Source organism: Erpetoichthys calabaricus, chromosome 9, assembly GCF_900747795.2.
Source record: "Erpetoichthys calabaricus chromosome 9, fErpCal1.3, whole genome shotgun sequence".
Classification (NCBI taxonomy): Eukaryota; Metazoa; Chordata; class Cladistia; order Polypteriformes; family Polypteridae; genus Erpetoichthys; species Erpetoichthys calabaricus.
This window is the reverse complement of record NC_041402.2, coordinates 134,148,327-134,173,559: the sequence shown is the minus strand read 5'-3', so window position 1 is coordinate 134,173,559 and position 25,233 is coordinate 134,148,327. Positions and strand designations below refer to the sequence as shown.

At 37.6% G+C, this 25,233-nt stretch overlaps 1 protein-coding gene across 2 annotated transcripts in view; it reads right to left on the bottom strand.

Moving 5' to 3' along the window:
- The window catches only part of LOC114658127 (septin-7-like), a 149,106-nt gene that overhangs the window by 38,418 nt on the left and 85,455 nt on the right, over window positions 1–25,233 (bottom strand). For both annotated transcript variants that reach the window (XM_028810185.2, XM_051932002.1), the window contains exons 9-10: window positions 22,620–22,671; window positions 1,204–1,329 (exon numbers count right to left, since the gene is read on the bottom strand). In XM_028810185.2, the coding sequence (XP_028666018.1) occupies window positions 1,204–1,329; window positions 22,620–22,671 (178 nt within the window). The remainder of the gene's footprint in view (window positions 1–1,203; window positions 1,330–22,619; window positions 22,672–25,233) is intronic.

The following is a 25,233-nucleotide window of genomic DNA, read 5'->3' as shown; positions in this document are numbered from 1 at the left end:
AAAAAGTATCACAGATGAAGTACTGTACTGTAAACATCACTGGTTTACATCAGTCATTTTGTTATATGACAAAAATCAGCAAGTTAACTGAATCTAAATTACGTGCTGATCAACATATGCACCATCTATCAGCATCAAGGGTAAGTTCAAAAGAATAAGTTATATTATGTAGTAGTATCACTTTTTTCAGATTCGTCTGTGTCTATTATTTATTTTAAATCAGACTTTTCTTCTGTTATAGTACTTACAATTTTTTAATCTTCTGGTCAAGAACCATTTTTAAACTCTATAAAAAGAGTCCTAGGCTGGCAGAGCTGTAGCAGTTAAGGCTTTGGATTTCTAACCCTGAGGTTGCAAGTTCAAATCCTGCTACAAACACTGAGCAAGTCACTTTACATACATGTGCTCCAAATAACAAGTCGCCTTGGATAAAAGTGTCAAGCAAAGATGATGATTATAATAATTGAGGCTGCCAGTGAAATGGAGAATACATGCACTGATGCACTTTATTACTTATCTAGTCTCAAAGGATTTTTTTTATTATTATTACAGACTGATTTCCTGAAACAGGTAATCGCTGAAATTAACAGGTAAAGTGGCAGACGAAAGGTATCTGTCAGTAAAGTCAGATTCAAGTGCCTCAGGAGAATTGGTTTAGCAATTTTTCTAGTCAAGAACTTGCATAATTCCTAGAAGTATGAAAATTAAATATCACAATGTGTGTCAAACATAACAAAATACACTATGTATTGTCTGAGAGGCACCTATGTATTTTATGTATGCAATGATCCTGTATCCACACTACATAAATATCAGTGGTGTCCATAAAATATGAACAACAAGCCAAAGACAAAGTTACATTTGTCACTCAGTGTTTGATTATGGCATCAAACATCTGTCAGATTCCATAGTAAACACTGAATAATTTAAAGTTCCCACATGCTCACCGCTACACCATAAACTGTCCATGCACCTTTAAATACTATTTTTGTGGAGCTTGTTAATACAGATGATTGTTCACTGAAAGGACAACTTCCTATTTCAAATTCTAATTCAAGTAACTAGAAATACTGACAACATGGTTAAAATGTTTTGAGTAATATAAACCTAAATATTTAAACTAATTTAAATTTTGAAATCAAAAACCGCTTTTTACTTGAAATAGTGCATTAATGTATGGGTGGAAAGGTAATCAATACTTACTTAGTAAGTTGACCTTTAGTCTTAGTTGCATCGACTCCATTACAGGTGACAGCAGCCAATTTTTTGCTTCTATAATTCTCATAATGCACATTATTTGTAACATCCTTCAGATCCTGCATATGAGTCCTTAGATAGAAGAAAATATAATGGTTAAGAATATTATGCATGAAAGATAAACAGTCATCTAGAAAAAAAAAACATTTATATTGTATGTAAATACTTTTACATTTATATTAATGCTGAAAACCCATGCTAAAATTATCTTAATTTTTGAGTTAAAACGTTAATTATAATTAACGCTCAATTAAGATTTTTTTTTCATTGGGCAAGTTTGTATTGATATTATTTCAAACCAAGTTGTCAGACTGAAACAAATTACAGATAACAAACAGCCCCAAACATAATTCACCATATAGGTTGCCTAAAAAAAATAAAAAGAAAACACAAATAATTTAAGAGTTCAGTGTGTACAATCTAACTCATACTACATTTTGCTTTAGGAAATGTCATTACACAATGCACACTACTGCACTGCTGTTAAACAATGGCCAAGATGCATTGAAAAATATATTTTTAACTCTTATCTAAAAGTTGCCAGACCTAATATGTTATTAAGTAGAGAACTAAGTGATTTCTATTCTATCTGAGCTTTTTGGCCTCAATAACCCATTTTGACTTAAATGGGTTATCACACATCATCATGAGAATACCATTCCTACCATTAAGCATGGTGCTTGCTGAATAATGTTAGCAAGTAAAACAAGATTTGGAAATTTAATATTCTAGTAGGATGGCAATTAACATACTTTTTCAAAAGTTACTTCTAACAAATGTTGACTCAAGAGAAAAATATTTTTACATAATTGGTCATTTTGTAGCACTGGCAGTAGATAGAGCAGCTGTCTCTCAACTCCAGAGTTCTACATTAACCCCAGTTACAGCATATGAAATGTTTGCATATTTTTCTTGTTTAAACTTGTGTTTTATCCTGGTATTGTTCCACATCCAAAAATGTTTGTTAGGATTAAGGACATCTCTGCATTGGCCTTGTGTATTAAACAAGTGTAGATGTGCTGATGACTAGATCAATAATGTACCGGTAATAAAAAAATAAAAAAGTTATATATATGTGACAAATTAATTCAATGGAAAAAGTGTCTGCTTATATACCTAATGAAAAACTAGGGATGTTCTGATTAGTTTTTTTAGGGTCTATGATGTTTGATTATTCCTCATCATTAGAATAGGTTGATTCAAATAGCATTTTTTCCTTCATTTTTTAAGCATTCAGCCTCTGTATAATTAACAATGTAAAAGCTTTATGTCCCATTGAACAGTGTTAACCATGGTAATTTTTTCGCCTATTACAATAAACTGCATGGCACACAAGTTATTTGTTTTTTGTATTTTTTTTTTTTTAACAAAATGAAAAAATGTAGGCATATTATTCAGTGGCCATCAAAATAAACATCTTACTAAAATAAAATCAGTAATATTTATACACAACACAAAAAAACACCAAAACAAAATAAAAAAAGATATAAGGCTAATAGGCTTAACATGTTCTCAAGTAAACAGCCTAATTATATCTCTTAAGCTAACAAGCCTATTGTTTACTAATCAGTGAAGGTGGAATCTTCTTTGTCTATATGTGCATCTCTGTATTTTTAAGAGAAGCTGTTCTGCATCTAATTTAAAAATAAGCTGTTGTAATCAATAGAAGCTTGGACATAGTCCAGTGTTTATAGCATATTGGACTGAGTGTGGAGAGGAGAATATTTTTATTAACTGACCCATCACAAATGACTTGAGTGCAGACGCCTGTCCTAAGCATTGCATCAGTATTAACCTTATCTACACAAAAAAAGATGGGAAAACAACTGCCTTCTGGCTACAGATAAAATCTTGTGGGAGCCTGAGCAATTACAGGCTATGAAATTATTGTCCTCTGAAAAGACTCTCAAGGAAGCCAATTCTTTCTTTGAAGATAAAGCAAAGTTCAATTTAGTTAAGGGGTTAAGAACTGTTTGGTGCCAAAACACACTTACTTAACCCCTTTAAATGTTTTCTGACATCAGAGATGAGTTTATTATGTACGAGGTGCCTTCAGGAAGTCATGCCACACTCCATCTGATGACTATTGATCTGCAAAAGTGTAATCGCATCAACTATATACTGTACAGTCTTTGTGTTCAGCTGCTGCTCCTTATTGGTCAATTAACTTATGTTGGGCCAAACAACAGAATATAAGAAGACTTGTCATGATGACCAATTTGTAAGATTCTAAAGCAATCTTCCCAGAACACAAGTATGTGTTCTTAGCCATTATCCACCATATATTTGTAATTATATTACCTTAATGCTATATGTAATTTTGAGTTTGCTGTTTAATAAATTAACACATACAGTGAAATACGTTTAACGCTAAAACGCTTAAGACGAAATATCGGTTAACACGAAATAATACAACGGTCCCGACAAACTACTATGTATTTTCATGCATTTTTTTCTCTTAACACGAAACGAAAATCGCTTAACACAATAAGATTTCCCTTCTGGGAATGAACAAAATACGGAAAACACCAGCCGCGCAGGCGAGATTTAAGAGGAGTGTGAAATGAAAGAGAGGTGGTTTCACATGTTTCGTAGAAAGGAGGCTAACTTGGCTTTGAAATACCCTCGGAATAGCCTGTGACACGAGCCAATTTTGTTCATCTAAGCTACTTTCACCCTCCACCCCTACAAACGCCACACAAAAACATCTCATCTCTCATCAGTTGGCTTTGGAATTCGGTGACGAGTACATCGCAGTTGAGTAAAAATCAGTGAGTTTGGTTCGCGTTTTTTTTCTATTTTAGAAGAATTTTTTTACGAGCACAATGGCAAAGAGCTCAGGGGGAAAGTAAACTGCTATTTCGCTTAAAATGAAGATGGAGCTTCTTAAGGCTGTTGATCAAAAACAGAAAATACATGCATATATACATATCTATGTAAATAAAATGTACTCTAATAAACTTAATTTTGTTGAATATACTGTATGTTTTTTTTTTGTAATATCCTTTAACACGAAATTCTTTTAACATGAAAAAATATTTCAGTCCCCTCAGTTTCGTGTTAAATGATTTTCACTCTATATGTAAAGTACATCACGTCTTTTACTCTGCTGTAGTGAGCATTTTTGCTTAAAAAAAATAAAGTATGGCCCTTTTTCCCTGTGCACACACACACACACTGGAAACTCAACCTCCAAGGTTCACAGGACAGACAGACAGACTTTATTAATCTCAAGGGGAAATTCACATACTCCAGCAGCAGCATACAGATACAAAAACAATATTAAAGAGTAATAAAAATGCGGGTAAAAACTGACAATAACTTTAAATAAGGTTAACGTTTATCCCCCCGGGTGTAATTGAAGAGTCGCATAGTTTGGGGGAGGAACAATCTCCTCAGTCTGTCAGTGGAGCAGGACAGTGACAGCAGTCTGTCGCTAAAGCTGCTCCTCTGTCTGGACATGATACTGTTTAGTGGATTCTCTATAATTGATAGGAGCCTGCTGAGTGCCCGTTGCTCTGCCACGGATGTCAAACTGTCCAGCTCCATGCCTACAATACAGCCTGCCTTCCTCACCAGTTTGTCCAGGCGTGAGGCGTCCTTCTTCTTAATGCTTCTCAATATTCACAATAGGAGAGAACTTAATGTACTGGCAGGCGGAACTCAGCAAAGCATTTCTAATAGATAATATGCTCTGGTCAACAGTGGACTTAGTATGGATTCAAATGGTGCATTGGTAAAGAACAACAGAATAAAAGCAAAGCTATATATAAGCTGTGTAACTTGGATGTTAATTATTGCTGTAACACAACAAATTTGAGAAATCATTTACCCTGATTTCAATCATAAACATAATCTCAGTTGCTATCCAAATGAGCAGAGTGTAAACAATCCACACTCGAGCCGGCAGGTGGCTCCAAGCTTCCATTTAATTCACCTTGTGCCCAACAAAAACCAAAAATCTATAGCAGTTTTGATCTGTAAAGATAAGAGACCCTACACCATTCTTGGAAACATGGGCCTTTGACAGATGATATAAGTTTTTGAACTGCAGTATGCTATACCAACCAGAAAACATTCAGTAAAGTTATTGTATCGAGGATTTAGGAAGATTTACGCAAAGAATAGCCACATCTTTCAGGGCGGTTAAGAGAGCAACCATAACATGCGACAACTAAACATCCAGGGCATCAGATTCCTATGTGACAATAGCACATTAAAAACAACTGGGCACCTGGGGTGGACATGTTATAGACAAGCACGCTGGTCACACCGGGAGCAACCTTGCTGCCTATGTACAGAGCTTCTGAGATGACTCTCTGTTGTTCCAAAGACCTTTCCAGCATTTCCAATGCATTGTTCCATTGCATGACCACATCAATTACAAGTTTGTGTTTGGCCAAGTCCAATAAACATTGTTTCTCTTTAAGCATGTGGCTAGCTGTACTGGTATGGTGAAAAAAGTTGGCAACACACCTCCTCTGGCAAAGCAAGTGGGCAATTGTTGGAATTTTCAGAGCAGCCTGCGATACAAAAGTGAGAGTGTGCACAAAGCAGCCGACTTGGAAGTAGCTCCACAACAGCAACATTATTAGTCACGATAGTCAGTTCTCTATCCTTTATGTTCCATTCATTCAATGTCGTTGTCAACAAACTTCAGCTCCAGATCCTCGTTTTAAAATGCTTCCTTTTTTGTCTGAGGACTGTCAGGACACATTTTCAAGACTGATTAATGTGACTGCTACAACTAAGCAGTTGAAGATATGTGTACCTTGTAGAGTTACAGCAGGAAGACTTATGTCTTTCTATATCTTTAATTTCGACTAATTCAAGATTATTTTAAATGTCCAACAGGGGAATAAATTTGGGTAACAGTTTAGTTGAAGGGTCTCTACATGCAGATTCATAACACACAAGTAGTAAATTAAATAACATACTTATTCTTTAGGAAGCAATATTTGATTATTTTATAATAATATTATTTGCAAGATGATGTAAATGTGTGAACACTGATGTGGTGTTACATATGTTGGCTAAGTTAAAAAGTCTTTTTTTTTTTTTAAACACATATTTGCTCCTCATTTTCCAAACGTTGACGTCAACCGTTCATTACTAATCAAGTATTTCTTCTTAAATGTCATTCCATGCTTATGCATATATTATAAAGTCACTATATAGACACCCTTCAAATAAAGTGTTACTGAAATTTGTCACATTATTTTAAAAAAAAGACACCACTGCAAATATATCAGTACACACTAAGAGTGGCACAGTGGCGCAGTAATAGCGCTACTGCCTCACAGTAAGGAGACCTGGGTTCGCATCCTGGGTCCTCCCTGCATTGAGTTTGCATGTTCTCCCCGTGTTTGCATGGGTTTCCTCCCACGGTCTAAAGACATGCAGGTTAGGTGTATTGGCGATCCTAAATTGTCCCTAGTGTGTGCTTGGTGTGTGGGTGGGTGTGTGTGTGCGCCCTTCCCGGAGTTTGTTCCTGTCTTGCGCCATGTGCTCCCGTGACCCTGTGTTAAGATATAGCGGGTAGGATAATGACTGACTGACAGTACACACCAATTCAGTCAAGATTAAAACAATGTCGAATTGGGGCATTGTGAATCAGAATCAAATCAAATCAGAACATCAGTGCTGATACTCAGCCCTAATATTCACTGAATGCATAATGTATGGAAGATTGAAAAGGCAGTACAGTAACATCATGAATATTCATTGAAATTTTGAGTAGGAATACACTATTAAAAAAAAAATGAAAAAAAAAGACAAATTTTTGATATATAACATTAAATATTCATTTCATCAAATAATTCTTGTTTTTTTGTGCTATATACAGAAATGTATTGCTAATACTGGCACTCAAAAATGATTGGTTCTTAAAAATGATTGCTCACATGAAAAAATCGCAAAAACCTGGTCACTCCTTAGAAGGAAGATTGGCAGATATTTACGTAGCCGTTAGGGATACACAAAAGACTCTTGCACCATTACTGTATGATCCACTCAAAACTAGTTCAGTTTCTCCTTCCCCATTAATTTCAGTGCATTTAGAGGAGTTGGTCTCGTCCATTGCGAGAGATGGACGTCTGAAGCGGAGCTCTGTTAGCAGCGGTGTTATTTTTTATATTATTTCATTATTATCCTGAGATATCCTGTAATTATCCAAGCCGAGGGTTCTACTATAGCATATATAAACATGGTCGGCAAGAAAGGGGCTCAGAAAGAAATGGAAAAGAAAACTAAAGCTACACCCAAGTCCAGACCGACAAGCCCAAGTTCAAGCTCAAGGTACGGCCTTTCAGAGACTGACCTGGAACCGATGGGCGAAAGCCTAGACTCCTCAGGACCATGGTCTGCAGCATCATCTCCAGTGAGAGCAAAATGGGGTGCAAATGTGCGAGTGACACGGGTCACGATAGCTCGCTGATTGGAGAAGATCATTTGAAACTGGAAAAGGCCTTGCAGTCCGTGCTTTCACCTACTCCATGCGAGCTGGGAACATCGGCTGTAATAGAGCCCACTGCTTCACCTACGGTGCTCGCAAGCAAAAATGATCTGTCCAAACTGAAGGTGATGATCACTGAGCTCAAGCAAGAGATAAAGAATGATATAAAGAAAAGCAAGAAAGCAAGCGAAAAGGCAAGTGAGAAGCTGCGACAGGAGCTGCTGCAGAATAACAAAGACACGGAAAAACGCGTATATATCCGCTTTGAGGCAGCCTATAATGGTATGCTGGATAAAACTGAGGAGCACATTCAGGAAAGTGCGTCTAAACTGAGCACACTTGCCAATCAGCTGGAGGATGTTTAGCAGGCATTCATGACTTGAATTGAAATAGCCAAAAATCTAGCATCCACCACTGACGGAAAAGCAACAGCTGCCATTTCCGAATGCAAAAAACTCAGACAGACTTGATGCTTTGGAAGATGGAAGCAGAAGGAATAATATTAGAATCGAAGGTCTGCCTGAGAATCGTGAAAGTCCAAACCCAAGTGAAATTCACAGCTGAACTATTCTCTAAAATAACTGGAGAGGACTTTAAATCAGATACCGAGATAGCAGCAGCTTATCGCATACAGGGATCAAATACCTTTAGACCTAGGTCTTTTATTATCCACCTCGAGAGATTATTATGTAAGATAGATGTGATGGCACTCAGATGCAAGCAAGAGATTATATTTGAAAATACCCACATTCGTATTTTCCCTGATTTCTCTCCCGCAACAGCTGCTAAACGTGCAGCCTTCTACAACATTAAACAGCGGCTACAACAAGCCGATATCAAGTATAGCCTCTTGTACCCTGCCAAACTGAAAGTGGATGTGCAAGGCTAATACTACATCTATTCCAGCAAGGAGGAAGCAGAAAAGGAATTAAGAAAGCTGATCCCGACACTATTGAGTTGCATCCTGTCACGACATGGCAAGGAGATATCACCTGCTGTCTGATCCACTTGTAATGATATGGGTATTATAATTATACATCCTTTTCATTACTCGGACGCTTTCTGTTTATGTTTTAATTACAGTTATAGACGTGTATGTGGAAGAAATTAACTTTTTTTTTTTCTTGCTACCCTAAAGGAGACTGTTTAACATCATACCCTTGGATTATTGTTATTATTGCATTAAGACTTACTATGCTTATCCTGGACCACTTTCTAACACCATCCCCTGGGTTTATTATCTTATTACTTTAAGATTGCTTAAGATTATCTATACTAATAAAAGGAAAAGCCCTGACTGACTGACTGACTGACTGACTGACTGACTCACGCACTCACTCACTCACCACTAATTCTCCAACTTCCCGTGTAGGTAGAAGGCTGAAATTTGGCAGGCTCATTCCTTACAGCTTACTTACAAAAGTTAGGCAGGTTTCATTTCGAAATTCTACGCGTAATGGTCATAACTGGAACCTGTTTTTTGTCCATATACTCTAATGGAGGAGGCGGAGTCACGTATCGCATCATCACGCCTCCTACGTAATCACGTGAACTGAAAACAAGGAAGAGATTTACAGCACGAGTCAAACGCGGGAACGAAGGTAAATGATGTTAATTGTTGAGTGTCTTTTAATACTGTGTAAGCATACATATTAACACATGTGCAATTAAACGTGTGCATTTACGGGGTGATTTCTCAGGCTTAAAAGCTCGCCTTTTACTAAAAAGGTAAATGCAAACTGTTTTCATTCTGAAGGGCACAAACCACGTTAGATTTCAGCCGTTAAACGCGCAAAAATGTCGGTACACCAGATAAATAAGCGCAACATATTATCAGTTGTATTGTATGCTTACAATACATATAGAAATGTGTTAATCGTTAACTAATAGTATGGGATGGTGTTTTTCGACTCGCGCCTTGATTTAAATGATTGCACGTCTTGGTGGGTTTGTGTAGCGTATTGTCAATATCTTTACACTTCTTTTTAAGACTTATTGACTGAAACGGGCTTTCACGAAAAAAGTTAGGGCTTTGCTACAGGATACACCCTCCACAAGTTAAGGAAGTAAAAATAAAAGGTATATATTTCTGTTTTATTTAAACCTTTTAAGTTCGTATGCATAGCCCCATTTAGCTGTTTTAGTTTTTTTTTTTTCTTTCTTCAGTAATATTTAATCTCCTTAAAGAAAAACAACATATGCATTTTACTTTTTTTTGTATCTCTTTAGTAATATTTTAGTGTAAAAGGATAACCAGTATTTAAACCTTTTATGTTACTTTATAAAGTTATTTTACACAATGTTGAAAAATTAATAAGAAAGCTACATATTTTGGCAGCTGCTGCTTTAATTTTCAATGAAATGAAAAAAGCTCTCCAAGAGAAAACCTCAATGAAGAAGAAACAGTTTGCACTATCTAAAAAGGAGAAACCCTCATTTATAAAGGTTTGCTGCAGATGACTTAACTGAAAATAAATTAATAGTTCCTATGTGTATAATACATATTTATCTATTTGACTTATGCCTTTATTCCAGCACCTTGCAACATCTGAGGTACAATTTGTTACATTACTTTTGTTTTTTGCAGCACAGGCAGGTGAAGTGACTTCCTCAGGGTCACACAGTGGTGTCAGTACCAGGATTTGAACTGACAAGCTCCGGGTTTGCTGAAATATTACTGAAGAAAGAAAAAAAATGAAAACGGGCAAATGGGGCTATGCATACAAATGTCCATCCATCTATTATCCAACCCGCTATATCCTAAATACAGGAGCCAATCCCTGCCAACACAGGGCACAAGGCAGGAAACAAACCCCGGGCAAGGTGCCAGCCCACGAGCAGGGCGCACACACCCACACACACACACCACGGACAATTTAGAATCGCAAATGCACCTAACCTGCATGTCTTTGGACTGTGGGAGGAAACCGGAGTACCCGGAGGAAACCCAGACAGACACGGGGAGAACATTCAAACTCCATGCAGGGAAGCGAACCCGGGTCTCCTAACTGGCACCTTTCACTGCCCAACCATACTGCCCGCATACAAACTTAAAAGGTTTAAATAAAACAGAAATATATACCTTTATTTTTACTTCCTTAACTTGTGGAGGGTGTATCCTGTAGCAAAGCCCTAAGTTTTTTCATGAAAGTCCCTTTCAGTCAATAAGCCTTAAAAACAGGTGTAAAGCTAAACTTGCAGCACCGCTATTCAATTACACTTGCCTAACGCCTCTCCTAAGGGGAAATACTGTGGGATCTGGGCATCCGTCAAAGCACCAATCACAGAGCCCGATTAGAAAGCGGGAAGCTGTGATTTGTCGTCTCCCTCCCATGTAACAATCACAGCCCGTGTTACAACGCACTACAGGTGCTGGTCATAAAATTAGAATATCATGACAAAGTTGATTTATTTCAGTAATTCCATTCAAAAAGTGAAACTTGTATATTAGATTCATTCATTACACACAGACTGATGTATTTCAAATGTTTATTTCTTTTAATGTTGATGATTATAACTGACAACTAGTGAAAGGCCCAAATTCAGTATCTCAGAAAATTAGAACATCAATTAAGACCAATGCAAAAAAAGGATTTTTAGAAATGTTGGCCAACTGAAAGGTATGAACATGAAAAGTATGAGCATGTACAGCACTCAATATTTAGTTGGGGCTCCTTTGGCCTGGATTACTGCAGCAATGCGGCGTAGCATGGAGTCGATCAGTCTGTGGCACTGCTCAGGTGTTATGAGAGCCCATGTTGCTCTGATAGTGGCCTTCAGCTCTTCTGAATTGTTGGGTCTGGCGTATTGCATCTTCCTCTTCACAATACCCCATAGATCTTCTATGGGGTTAAGGTCAGGCGAGTTTGCTGGCCAATCAAGAACAGGGATACCATGGTCCTTAAACCAGGTACTGGTAGCTTTGGCACTGTGTGCAGGTGCCAGGTCCTGTTGGAAAATGAAATCTGCATCTCCATAAAGTTAGTCAGCAGCAAGAAGCATGAAGTGCTCTAAAACTTCCTGGCAGACGGCTGCGTTGACCTTAGACCTCAGAAAACACAATGGACCAACACCAGCAGATGACATGGCACCCCAAACCATCACTGACTGTGGAAACTTTACACTGGACCTCAAGCAACGTGGATTCTGTGCCTCTCCTCTCTTCCTCCAGACTCTGGGACCTTGATTTCCAAAGGAAATGCATAATTTACTTTCATCAGAGAACATAACTTTGGACCACTCAGCAGCAGTCCAAAGTCGAGACGCTTCTGACGCTGTCTCTTGTTCAAGAGTGGCTTGACACAAGGAATGCGACAGTTGAAACCCATGTCTTGCATACGTCTGTGCGTGGTGGTTCTTGACGCACTGACTCCAACTGCAGTCCACTCTTTGTGAATCTCCCCCACATTTTTGAATGGGTTTTGTTTCACAATCCTCTCCAGGGTGCAGTTATCCCTATTGCTTGTACATTTTTTCTACCACATCTTGTCCTTCCCCTCTCTATTAATGTGCTTGGACACAGAGCTCTGTGAACAGCCAGCCTCTTTAGCAATGACCTTTTGTGTCTTGCCCTCCTTGTGCAAGGTGTCAATGGTCGTCTTTTGCGCAACTGTCAAGTCAGCAGTCTTCCCCATGATTGTGTAGCCTACAGAACTAGACTGAGAGACCATTTAAAGGCTTTTGCAGGTGTTTTGAGTTAATCAGCTGATTAGAGTGTGGCACCAGGTGTCTTCAATATTGAACCTTTTCACAATATTCTAATTTTCCGAGATACTGAATTTGGGACTTTCATTAGTTGTCAGTTATAATCATCAAAATTAAAAGAAATAAACATTTGAAATACATCAGTCTGCGTGTAATGAATGAATCTAATATACAAGTTTCACTTTTTGAATGGAATTACTGAAATAAATCAACTTTGTCATGATATTCTAATTTTATGACCAGCACCTGTATGTATGTATGTATGTGTATATATGTGTGTGTGTATGTATGTGTATATATATGTTGATATGTGTATATGTAGATATGTATATATATGTTTACATAACCTCTTTAACACACTACTTCTCCACTGCGAAGCGCGGTTATTTTGCTAGTATTATATATTTTATGCTTATAGTTTGTTAATGATTATATATAATCATAGTTTGTTAATGATTATATTTTAGGCATATAGTATTTAGATTATATTGGCAATAGATATCTCTACTTTTTAATCCTAAAATACCGCTGTGTGGGGGCTTGTTTTTTGCTTTGAACGTGCTCTGTCTCTAGGTATGTCAGAGGACCGATACATTGTGAAGTGGGATACAGCCTCACGTGGGGAGGCAAAATGGGGGGGTGGGGGGATAAGGGGGGAGAGAAACAGAGCAGGCTATATATAATATACCCTTTTAATCCTTATAATTATAACTACCAACGTAACAATGGGTTGATTGTCAATAACTTATGGGGCAACAGGAAATTAAGGTTAAAACTGTCTTACTTCCAGTTAAGACTATAAAATGACATCAAAAACTCAGAATCAATATCTCCAGGATGGGACAGTTAACTTTGTGAGCTGGAATGTTAAAGGCCTGAATCACAAATTAAAGAGAAAGGAAGTACTCTCTCACCTAACAGGTTTAAACGCTAAAATAGTATTTTTACAGGAGACCCACTTACTAAGCAAGGATTATTTCCGTCTGCAAAAGGACTGGACTGGCCAAATGTTCCATTCTAGCTATACAAAGTAAACTAGAGGTGTGGGAATTCTCATACATAGAACAGTCTCATTTGTAGTATCAGATGTAGTATCTGATCCAGAAGGGAGATATGTGATAGTCATGGGCAACTTATTTAACTGTAAATGATTTTGATAAATGTTTATGCACCGAATGTCGATAAGGAATTCATACAAAACATATTTGCATCCATTCCCAATGTGAACACTCATAAAATTACAATGGCCTGGGACTTTGTGTTTTAAATCCAGTCTTAGATAGGACTCACAGGGGGGATGACATCTAATACTGCAAAGATAATTACACAGTTTGTAACTGACCACAACTTATCAGACCCCTGGAGGTTTCTAAACCAAAACTCAAGAACATATTCTTTCTACTCACCAGTACAACATTGCTACTCAAGAACAGATTATTGCTTTATAGATAATAATTTCTTGCCTACGATTAAATCTTGCAAGTATGATGCTATTGTTATTTCTGACCATGCACCTCTGATCTTGGAGCTAAAGTCACTATGCCCCACACACTCACCTCGTAGATGGCGTCTTAACCCGCTTCTATAAGCTGACAAGAACTGTATAGAATTTATATCCAAACAAATCAGTTTCTTCCTAGAGACAAATACATCCTCAGAGGTTTCTGCAGGAATACTCTGGGAAACTCTAAAGGCCTTTTTAAGAGGTCAGATTATTTCATATCTTTCCCACAGGAATAAATTAGAAACCAAGAAAGTATCAGAGCTAAAAACCAAAATTACTAGAATAGATGAAGAACATGCCAGGCTTCCAAGTGACGCTCTACATAGGAAAAGGCAGGCTCTGCATTCAAAACTCAACCTCTTGACAACTAAAGAAACTGAACAACTAATTTATAAATCCAGACATAATTATTATGAACACGGAGAGAAAGCTAATAAGCTTTTAGCTCAACAAATCCCCAAGCAAGAACTTCGCAATGCAATCCCTGTAATTACCAACACAAACGGAGATGAAATCACTGACCATAAAAATATAATGCACACATTTAGAGACTACTATAAATCCTTATATTCTACCGAGGTTAAAGAAGACAACACACAATCTAATGCATTTCTGGATACATTACAGTTACCACAAATAGATACTTTTAGTGTGGAGGAACTGGACAAACCTCTGGCGCTATCAGAATTACTAGATGCTATAAAGTCACTTCAAGGCGGGAAAGCAGCAGGCCCTGATGGCTACCCTGCAGAATTTTATAAGAAATTCTCCGCTCAGCTAGCTCCCCTCCTATTAGCAACATTTACAGAAGCTAGAGACAATCAAATTCTACCACAAACTTTTTGCCAAGCATTAATCAACGTCTTTCCTAAACAAAATAAGGACTTATTATAATGTGCATCATACAGACCAATTTCACTTCTGAATAATTATGTTAAGATACTCTCAAAAATCATAGCTAGAAGGATGGAGAAAGTGCTGCCTTCGGTAATATCACAAGATCAAACTGGATTTATCAAGGGTCGACACTTATCCTCCAATCTTCGACGCCTGTTTAATATAATATACTCACCAACAAAATCAAACACCCCAGAAATATTATCATTGGATGCAGAAAAAGCATTTGACATGATTGAATGGAAATATCTTTTCACTACATTAGGGAAATTTGGGTTTGGCCCGAACATTTGTGCATAGATCAAACTACTGTATATCAATCCAGAAGCTTCAGTTTGTATTAACAACATTTGTTCAGACTATTTTAAAGTAGAACGTGGTACCAGACAAGGATGCTCCTTGTCACCACTGCTATTTGCAATCATCATTGCACCCATTGGCAGTTCACTGTCGAAATGCTGATCAGATAAATGGGATTATCAGAGAAGGACTGGAACAGAAAATTTCTCTATATGCAGTTGATATGGTGCTGTATATATCAGACCCACAAAATTCTGTGCCTGCAGTCTTAACAGCACTTACAGAATTTCAAAAGATATCTGGTCTCAGAATTAATATGAATAGAAGTGTATGTACTCTTTCCAGTGAATTCTCAAGCATACAATATCATATTGAACACCTTTCCTTTTATTATTGCAGATCAGTTTAAATACCTAGGGGCAAACATCACAAGTAAACACAAAGCTCTTTATCAACAAAATTTCGCCGTCTGTATGGAAAAAATTAAGACTTGCATAGATGGTCAACCCTTCATCTCACTCTAGCTGGAAGAATTAACGTTGTTAAGATGAATATTCTTCCTAAGCTTCTTTTTTTTTATTTCAAAACATTCCAATATACATCAATAAATCATTTTTTAAGCAATTAGGTTCAACAATAACCTAATTTATTTGGAACTCAAAACATCCACGTATCCAAAGAGTGACCCTACAAAGACCTAAGGCAGAAGGTGGCATGGCTCTACCTAACTTTCAGTTTTATTATTGGGCAGCAAACATACAAGCTATAAAAACCTGGACACAAATAGATGAACATACACAGGCCTGGTCTGCAATAGAAGTAAAATCCTGCAGTACTTCTTTATATTCCCTGCTTTGTGCCCCAATAAATGCAAGGTATTGCAAATACAGTATATTAATAACCCAATTGTGCTTCACTCACTCAGAATATGGAACCAATGTAAAAAGCATTTTAAGATGGAGAAGCTTTTATCTGTTACACCTCTGCAAGAGAACCACCTCTTTCAACCCTCGCAAACATATGCAGTTTTTAATATCTGGAAAAAATTTGGGATTCAATTGCTCAGAGATCTTTATATAGACAACATCTTTGCATCCTACGAACAATTACATTCAAAATTTAACTTTCCAGCTACACATTTCTTTCACTATCTTCAAATTAGGAACTTTGTTAAACAGAACCTGCCCGATTTTCATCATCTTGCACCCTCGTCCATACTGGAAAAAATATTGCTCAATTTCAAGGGCTTAGACATCATCTCTTCAATATATAAAATTATTTTACAGTCCCTCCCTTTCAAAGATCTTTTAATCAATATATCAGAAAGGGAGTGGAAAGTAGCAATGCAGAGAATTCACTCGAGCTCCATATGTGCAAAGCATGCAATTATTTAACTCAAAATTATATATCGATCACATCTGTCTCGCCTAAAACTGTCCAAAATGTTTCCAGGGCAAGATCCAACCTGCGAACGCTGCAATCAAGTCCCAGCCTCACTGGGTCATATGTTTTGGGTTTGTGCCAAATTAACATCATTTTGGACTAAAATTTTTAAGTGCTTCTCAGACAGCCATGGTGTCACAATTTTAGAATAAGCTCTTAAAGCACCGAGGAAGTAATTATCTCCGCATTTCTTTTTCCTCTCTATTCATCTCTACTGGCCTATTAAACTCATCAATTTAGGTATGTTTACAAGCCTTAAGTTTTACCCCATTGGCCATGCTCTCTCTCTCTCAGGGGTAGGGATCGACTTGTTTTTTTAATCCTATTTTTTGTAAAAATTGATCGATTTATATGAATGATTACAATAAAATTAATAAAATAAAAAAACTCTTTTTGAACTCCTATGCGATTTCCATAAAAGTCTGCTTCATTGAGGTAGATGTGAACATGCCAAATCACACAGAATGTGCCAAGATTCTTTGGAAAGGGTGGTCTTGGTGTGGTACCAAGCGAACCCGGTAGCAGCTGATATAAGGAAATAATGAGCATTATGGGTGAAACTGTGCATGCTGTGATAGGCTAAGAGCCTGCTGTTGGTAATTATAGAATTTCATGGACAGAATAATGAGTTGAGTATTAACATGAAGCATTCAGAACAATATAAAGGTAAAAATAAATATGCACATAGGAATAAATCTAACAAAATTCAAATAAAAAAACTCATACAATTACCAGTCAATCATAGCAAGCCTAGCACCTGATTCAGGCTTAGTGCCGCCTATGAGATTAGATGGCAGTTTAAGAAGAAGAAGGAAAAAATAAAATATGTGAATAGCAATGCTCTGTGAGGCTGACAATCAAACTTCTTAATGTTTCACCACAAAAGTAATGTACGCAGGTGGGGCATCCTCTCAATGGGATCACTTTCGAATGTGATGCAAATCCTGCAAGCGCACTAACTTTGACATATGCAGTAAGTGTTAAATATTTAAAACTGAGCAAATATAAATTATTTTTAGAAAATAGAAGAGTTAATGCAGTAGGTGTGATTTGAAATAACATAACTTGAAGTTATGTTTAAATTGTGGGTACTGGAGAGTAGAGAAAAGCCAAGCAAAATGACACCTTTTATTGGCTAACTAAAAAGATTACAATATGCAAGCTTTCGAGGCAACTCAGGCCCCTTCTTCAGGCAAGATTTATAATGGCTAACACGGTACAACACTCGAGTACGATGGGTACTGGAGAGTAAATATGCAACATGAAACTATAATATGTCTACTGTCATAAAAAGGTAGCACATCATTGTATGCCCTCAGCAGAGTTTGCCTTCTTAGGTACATTTGCATATTTTAACATGTTCTTTTCAGACCATTTGTAGTAGCAAACAATTTTCAAGTAGGCTTCCAGGTGTTTGATAATATGCACTTTCTCATAAAGCTATGTTTGGTAATTAAATCAAACAGTTGTGGAAAATGTGACAGTGTGCAAACAAAACTGTTGTCAACCCTCCATGATATTTTTTCCTGTGTACAAAAAATTGCTGCTCAATAAAAGAAGTCCTTGACATGCCTACTGGATGTTTATTGATATGTTTAGTTTGCTTGAAATTTTGCCATGTTAAAATCAACCTAACTAACTGGGGATTGAAACAAAGTAACAAATCATCCCCAGATTAGGAACGAAGCAAACAGACTATAAGTGTGAAAATGGCTACACTAAAAAAGCTACTTAGCCCCTTAAGGTTTCATTATAAACCATCATGCTAGTTAAACAGCACTTAATCTCTAAGGTAGCATATAAAAGGCGACTATTGTATTAGTCATTTTAATATTTATTTCCAAGGGTATATAACCTAAACCTTTGCATACAATACTAAATCAATGCTAATTAATATAAAACAGTAATTTATAATCAATTCATAACTTAAGTAAAAGTCATCTTTGAATACTAAAAATAAATTGAAGTCAGATTAAAGGAGAAGTTTTGCATTTTTCAAGTCAATGTTATTTCTTCACAATCATGGTATATATTAATTTGTCCCATAAAACTGTGATCTAAAGTGAAACTTTTTTTTTTTTAAATTTAAAGATATTTTGCCTTTTCTTGTAGGTTATAATGAGGGTTAAAGGATACCAGGGTCTAAACATGAAGAAAAGGCTTAAACATTCCAAATACATCAGCTTTGCGTATAAATCTATGTCTTGAGATTGCACAGATATTGTAAAACAGTGTATCAATGTTACTTTATAAATAAAAAAGTAAACATACTATTTGGGAGATTTGGCCTTTTAAAAGAAAATGGACGCTCCACCTCATCTCAAGGAAAAGGGCACTAGCCTATCACAGAAACAAATGAAACACAGGCACCCAGACACAATCCCATGGAATTGCTATTTCAGATTTTCTTTTTGGTTTATCCAACTCAACTAACCACATTTGATATACATTAGGTTACTTTTTTCCCCCCTGTGTTTTTTTGAGCACAGGCAAGTGAAGTGATTTGCTAATGGACACACAGTGCAAGAAGCAGAATTTCAACGAATAACCTCAGAGTTTGAAGTCCTAGGTACAAAGCTTTAACCACTACAACAAACTGCATGCCAATAATATTAGGCGTAGATCATAAAAAAATTACATACATTACTGAGCAAAAGTTTTAGGCAGGTGTGAAAAAAATGCTGTAAACAAAGAATGCTTTCAAAAATGGAAGTGTTAGTCATTTATTTTCATCAATCAACAAAATGTAGTGAATGAACAAAAGAGAAATCTAAATCAAATCAATATTTGGTGTGACCACCCTTTGCCTTCAAAACAGCATCAATTCTTCTAGGTATACTTGCACACAGTTTTTGAAGGAACTCGGCTGGTAGTCTGTTCCAAACATCTTGGAGAACTAACCACAGATCTTCTGTGGATGTAGGCTTCCTCACATCCTTCTGTCTCTTCATGTAATCCCAGACACACTCGGATGATGTTGAGATCAGGGCTCTGTGGGGGCCATACCATCACTTCCTGGACTTCTTGTTCTTCTTTACGCTGAATATAGTTCTTAACGACTTTGGCTGTATGTCTGGGGTCGTTGTCCTGCTGCAGAATAAAGTTGGGGCCAATCATACACCTCCCTGATGGTATTGCATGATGGATAAGTATCTGCCTGTATTTCTCAGCATTGAGAACACCATTAATCCTGACCAAATCTCCAACTCCATTTGCAGAAATGCAGCCCCAAATGTCCAAGGAACCTCCACCATGCTTCACTGTTGCCTGCAGACACTCATTATTGTACCACTCTCCAGCCCTTCGACGAACAAAGTGCCTTCTGCTACAGCCAAATATTTCAAATTTTGACTCATCAGTCCAGAGCACCTGCTGCCATTTTTCTGCACCCCAGTTCCTATGTTTTCGTGCATACTTGAGTCGCTTGGCCTTGTTTCCACGTCGGAGGTATGGCTTTTTGGCTGCAACTCTTCCATGAAGACCACTTCTGGCCAGACGTCTCTGGACAGTAGATGGGTATACCTGGGTCCCACTGGTTTCTGCCAGTTCTGAGCTGATGGCACTGGTGGACATCTTCCGATTTCGAAGGGCAATAAGCTTGATGTGTCTTTCATCAGTTGCACTAAGTTTCCTTGGTCGACCACTGCGTCTATGATCCTCAACGTTGCCCGTTTCTTTGTGCTTCTTCAAAAGAGCTTGAACAGCACATCTGGAAACCCCAGTTTCCTTGTAATCTTTGTCTGGGAGAGACCTTGCTGATGCAGTATAACTACCTTGTGTCTTGTTGCTGTGCTCAATCTTGCCATGACATGAAACTGTCTTCCACAACCTCACCTTGGTAGCAGAGTTTGGCTGTTCCTCACCCAGTTTTAAGCATCCTACACAGCTGTTTCTGTTTCAGTTAATGACTGTGTGACATTGATGATCATTAGCACCTGTTTGGTATAATTGGTTGATCATACACCGGACTATAATCCTACAAAATCCCTGACTTTGTGCAAGTTTACCTATAAGAATTGATGCTAGTGGGCGGCACGGTGGCGCAGTGGGTAGCACTGCTGCCTTGCAGTTGGGAGACCTGGGGACCTGGGTTCGCTTCCCAGGTCCTCCCTGCGTGGAGTTTGCATGTTCTCCCCGTGTCTGCGTGGGTTTCCTCCGGGCACTCCGGTTTCCTCCCACAGTCCAAAGACATGCAGGTTAGGTGGATTGGCGATTCTAAATTGGCCCTAGTGTGTGCTTGGTGTGTGGGTGTGTTTGTGTGTGTCCTGCGGTGGGTTGGCACCCTGCCCAGGATTGGTTCCTGCCTTGTGCCCTGTGTTGGCTGGGATTGGCTCCGGCGGACCCCCGTGGCCCCGTGTTCGGATTCAGCGGGTTGGAAAATGGATGGATGGATGGATGGATGGAATTGATGCTAGTTTGAAGGTAAAAGGTAGTAACACCAAATATTGATTTGATTTAGATTTTTCTTTTGTTCGCTCACTTTGCATTTTGTAAATTGATAACAATAAACAATCATTTATATTTCTGAAAGCATTCTTTGTTTACAGCATTTTTTCACACCTGCCTAAAACTTTTGCACAGTACTGTAGATTTTATATATATATATATATATATATATATATATACATAAAGTCATACGAAAAAGTTTGGGAGCCTCTCTCAGCCTGTATAATAATTTACTCTACTTTCAACAAAAAAGTACTGGGGTGTTTTACGAACAAAGATTTTTAGTGAAGCAGTATTTACTTGTATGAAATTAAATCAAATGTGAAAAACTGGCTGTGCAAAAATTTGGGTCCCCTTGTAATTTTGCTGATTTGAATGCATGTAACTGCTCAATACTGATTACTTGCAACACCAAATTGTTTGGATTAGCTCGTTAAGCCTTGAACTTAATAGGCAGGCGTGTCCAATCATGAGAAAAGGTATTTAAGGTGGTCAATTGCAAGTTGTGCTTCCCTTTGACTCTCCTCAGAAGAGTGACAGCATGGGTTCCTCAAAGCAACTCTCAAAAGATCTGAAAACAAAGATTGTTCACTATCATGGTTTAGGGGAAGGCTACAAAAAGCTCTCTCAGAGGTTTAAACTGTCAAGTTTCAACTGTAAGGAATGTAATCAGGAAATGGAAGGAACAAGCACAGTTGCTGTTAAACCCTGGTCTGTGGGGCTGTGTGGCTAGTTCAGGGACGAGGCCCTTGTTAAAGTCGAGGGTCAGATGAATTCAACCCAGTATCAACAAACTCTTCAGGATAATGTTCAAGCATCAGTCACAAAGTTGAAGTTACGCAGGGGCTGGATATTCCAAAAAGACAATGACCCAAAACACAGTTCGAAATCTGCAAAGGCATTCATGCAGAGGGAGAAGTACAATGTTCTGGAATGGCCGTCACAGTCCCTTGACTTGAATATCATTGAAAATCTATGAGATGATTTGAAGCAGGCTGTCCATGCTCGACAGCCATCAAATTTAAGTGAACTGGAGAGATTTTGAATGGAAGAATGGTCAAAAATACCTCCATTCAGAATCCAGACACTCATCAAAGGCTATAAGAGGCGTCTAGAGGTTGTTGGTTGACAGCCTCCTTTTGCAAATATAAGTATTGATGTAATATCTCAGTTGGGGTGCCCAAATTTATGCATCTGACTAATTTTGCTATGATGCATACTGCCCATTTTCTGTTAATCCAATAAACTTAATGTCACTGCTGAAATACTACTGTTTCCATAAGGCATGTCATATATTAAAAGGAAGTTGCTACTTTGAAAGCTCAGCCATTGATAAACTAAAATCCAAAGAATTATGAGGGGTTCCCAAACTTATAGATCAATGACATTGAAAAACAGGAATTCTTTAGAACAATCCCCATCACAAAACTATATAAGCATTGTTCCATATATAATTTTATCTAGGTTCAAATGGGATACTAAGGATTATTTTCTTGTTTATACTTTACCTTAACCTTGTTAATGTCAGGTAACCTCAAATAGGATAATTCAATTTAGAAACAGAAAAAAAAATGAAATACAGTTAAACATTTCAGCATTATTCAAAAATCATACCTGATTAACATGTTACGGAGAATTGTGAAGTCACAGTGCTCTCCATTTTCAACTATAACAGAAGAAAGAATTTAGTTACAATGTGCAATATGAAACTGTACTAAAGAATTGCGAAGAATTGATGAAATATAGGAAGTGACTCTCTTCAACTTTCAGAAAGCACAGTTTATATGAGAAAATTATGAAACAATTAACCATGAACACTTAAGATTATTTTCATATTTAAACATTTTTTAATTTCTCAGTGAGAAAAAAGAAAAATATTTTGAGGCATTCACGTCAAACTGTACAGTATTATATGTGATGTTTTTACAGTTAAAATTCTAAAACCTAAGCAGCCTTACATATACCATGTCTGAATAAATGATGAAATCAAACAATATGTGTAACTGTTTTAATCTATCTTATTATACAAAATGGTTCCAGGTGATAAAACACTGTGTCCAACTGATTAAGAACATTTAATCTGAAACTACCTTTTTACAAGTTGAACCGCATACATTAATTAAGAAACAAAACTAATACAATTTATTGATGCCAACATAAATAAATATAATGGCCTGCAGGGAGTAGTAATAAAAAATATATAATTTCTGAATGCTTCCTATGGCATACAGTGCTCAATCTGTCTGACATCTCTGTTTAATTATTCTGAATTAGATTCAAGAAATTTGTTAATGGATGCATGATATTGTATAGCTAATTTCAAATTATTTTATGCTTGGTTTCAATAGGAAAAAAATCTACTCAATTATCCATCTGCTTTTCTGAACTTGCTTCTTCAATTACATGTTATCCTGGAACAGAAGCCAACCATGAACATGAAGGTAAGTGCATCATACTCAGACTTTCACTCGCACTCACTAAAAACCAGGGAGAACTCAAGCCATCAGAAATTGTAACTCCTACTCTAGAAAAAAAAATTACTCGGTAAAATCAGTGGTCAGCAAATAATACATACTTTCATTTCTGTAAGGTGATAAATCAACTGTAAAAAATACAACTAGGTAGAGTAAAGTGAAATGTAAATGAAAGCAGACTGCAAAAAATTGCTGAATATTAATGACATTTTTAATTCAGATTTTGGTAACCTTAAGAGCTTAATTGTAAAAATAAATTAGTGTATATACTAGCGAATAAGTCGGGCCTTGAAATCCAAAAAATCGATCATAAAATCAGACCCCATCTTATATGCCCATTCAAAAATATGACACAATTTTTTTTTTTTTTTTTTTTTACATCTTGCTTCCTCCAATCACGCACCAGTTTCTCAAACACATCGAATTTTGTTGCAGCAGCACAGTTACCAATTTCTTTCGCCACACAACTTTTAATTCAAAACCAGCTTCATATTTTTTTCTGATCAAACGCTCCATCTTGAATAAGGGATGCTCTTATGATAAAGGTGTATGAGGGTGTGAGATACAAAAAACACAAAACAGTGCAATCGTCACTTCGGAATAGTTTGGGTATTACCATGTGGTCATGTACACACAGTACATAGAAAAAAAAGGCAGTGTGGGCACTGGCATATCATAATCTCTTGGACGAATAGTGGGAGTTTTCCCGCATTCGACTTATACAACTGACATTATAAAATACAAGAAATTATAAGGTAAAATCAAGCCCCCGACTTATCCACGGGAGAACTTTTCCGCGAGTATATACGGCTCCCTGTTCCTTGACTTTGCAAAAGGTCAGGGGCTGCGAATCACTAGATCCTGGTTCCAAGCACCCTGATCCGCATTGTTGGACTTGGTACTCCAATACTGGTGCTGCGGTGAAGGAGATCGATCACATCCTCGTGGGCAGACGCTGGAGGCTCTTGCAAAACTGCAGGGTCTACAGAAGTGCCCAGTTTCTGAATTCTGACCACAGACTTGTTGTTGCTACTCCTAGCATCCAGCTTAGGTCCAGTAGGTTACCACCTAAAAGGAAAATGAGCCTGGACTTGGCCAGACTCCAAGACCAGGCTGTTTCTAATGAGTGTGTGTGAGGAACTTTCAGATTTGGGTACAACTGCCAATCCTAATGTTATGTGGGAGACCTTCCATGACAAGACCCTGAAGGTGACTGAGGGTTGTGTTGGTGTTACCGGTGTTCCCAGAAGGAGGTGTTTCATCTCGCAGGGCACCCTGGATATCATCATGAGAAGTTGCAGCGCACGGCTCAATGACAACTCTGGTCTGTACCGGGAACTGAGAAGGAAGACTGCGAGGGCTCCGAGGGCAGATAAAGAGGCGTTTGTTAGAGGACTCTGTGAGCAAGTGACACACCATCTGTGGTCTAGCAACCCACATCTTGCTTACAGAGGAATCAAAGCATTACACACATCTGAATCTGTTCCTCGGAGATTTGCAGTCAGGGCAGCTGATGGAATGGTCCTTACGGATAACACTGCATTTGTGACCTGCTGGGCTGGCTACTTTGAACAGTTGTTCAAAGCTGATCCTCTGGCTACGATGTTGGATATCTCTGGGTCCACGGTTCTTAAGGCTGATCTTCCAATTAGCTGTGAACCACCTAAACTCACTGAGATTGCACAGGTGGTGAACCAGCTGAGGGTTGGGGGGAGGTTGCAGGGATCTGTGGTATTCGTGGTGAACTTCTCCAG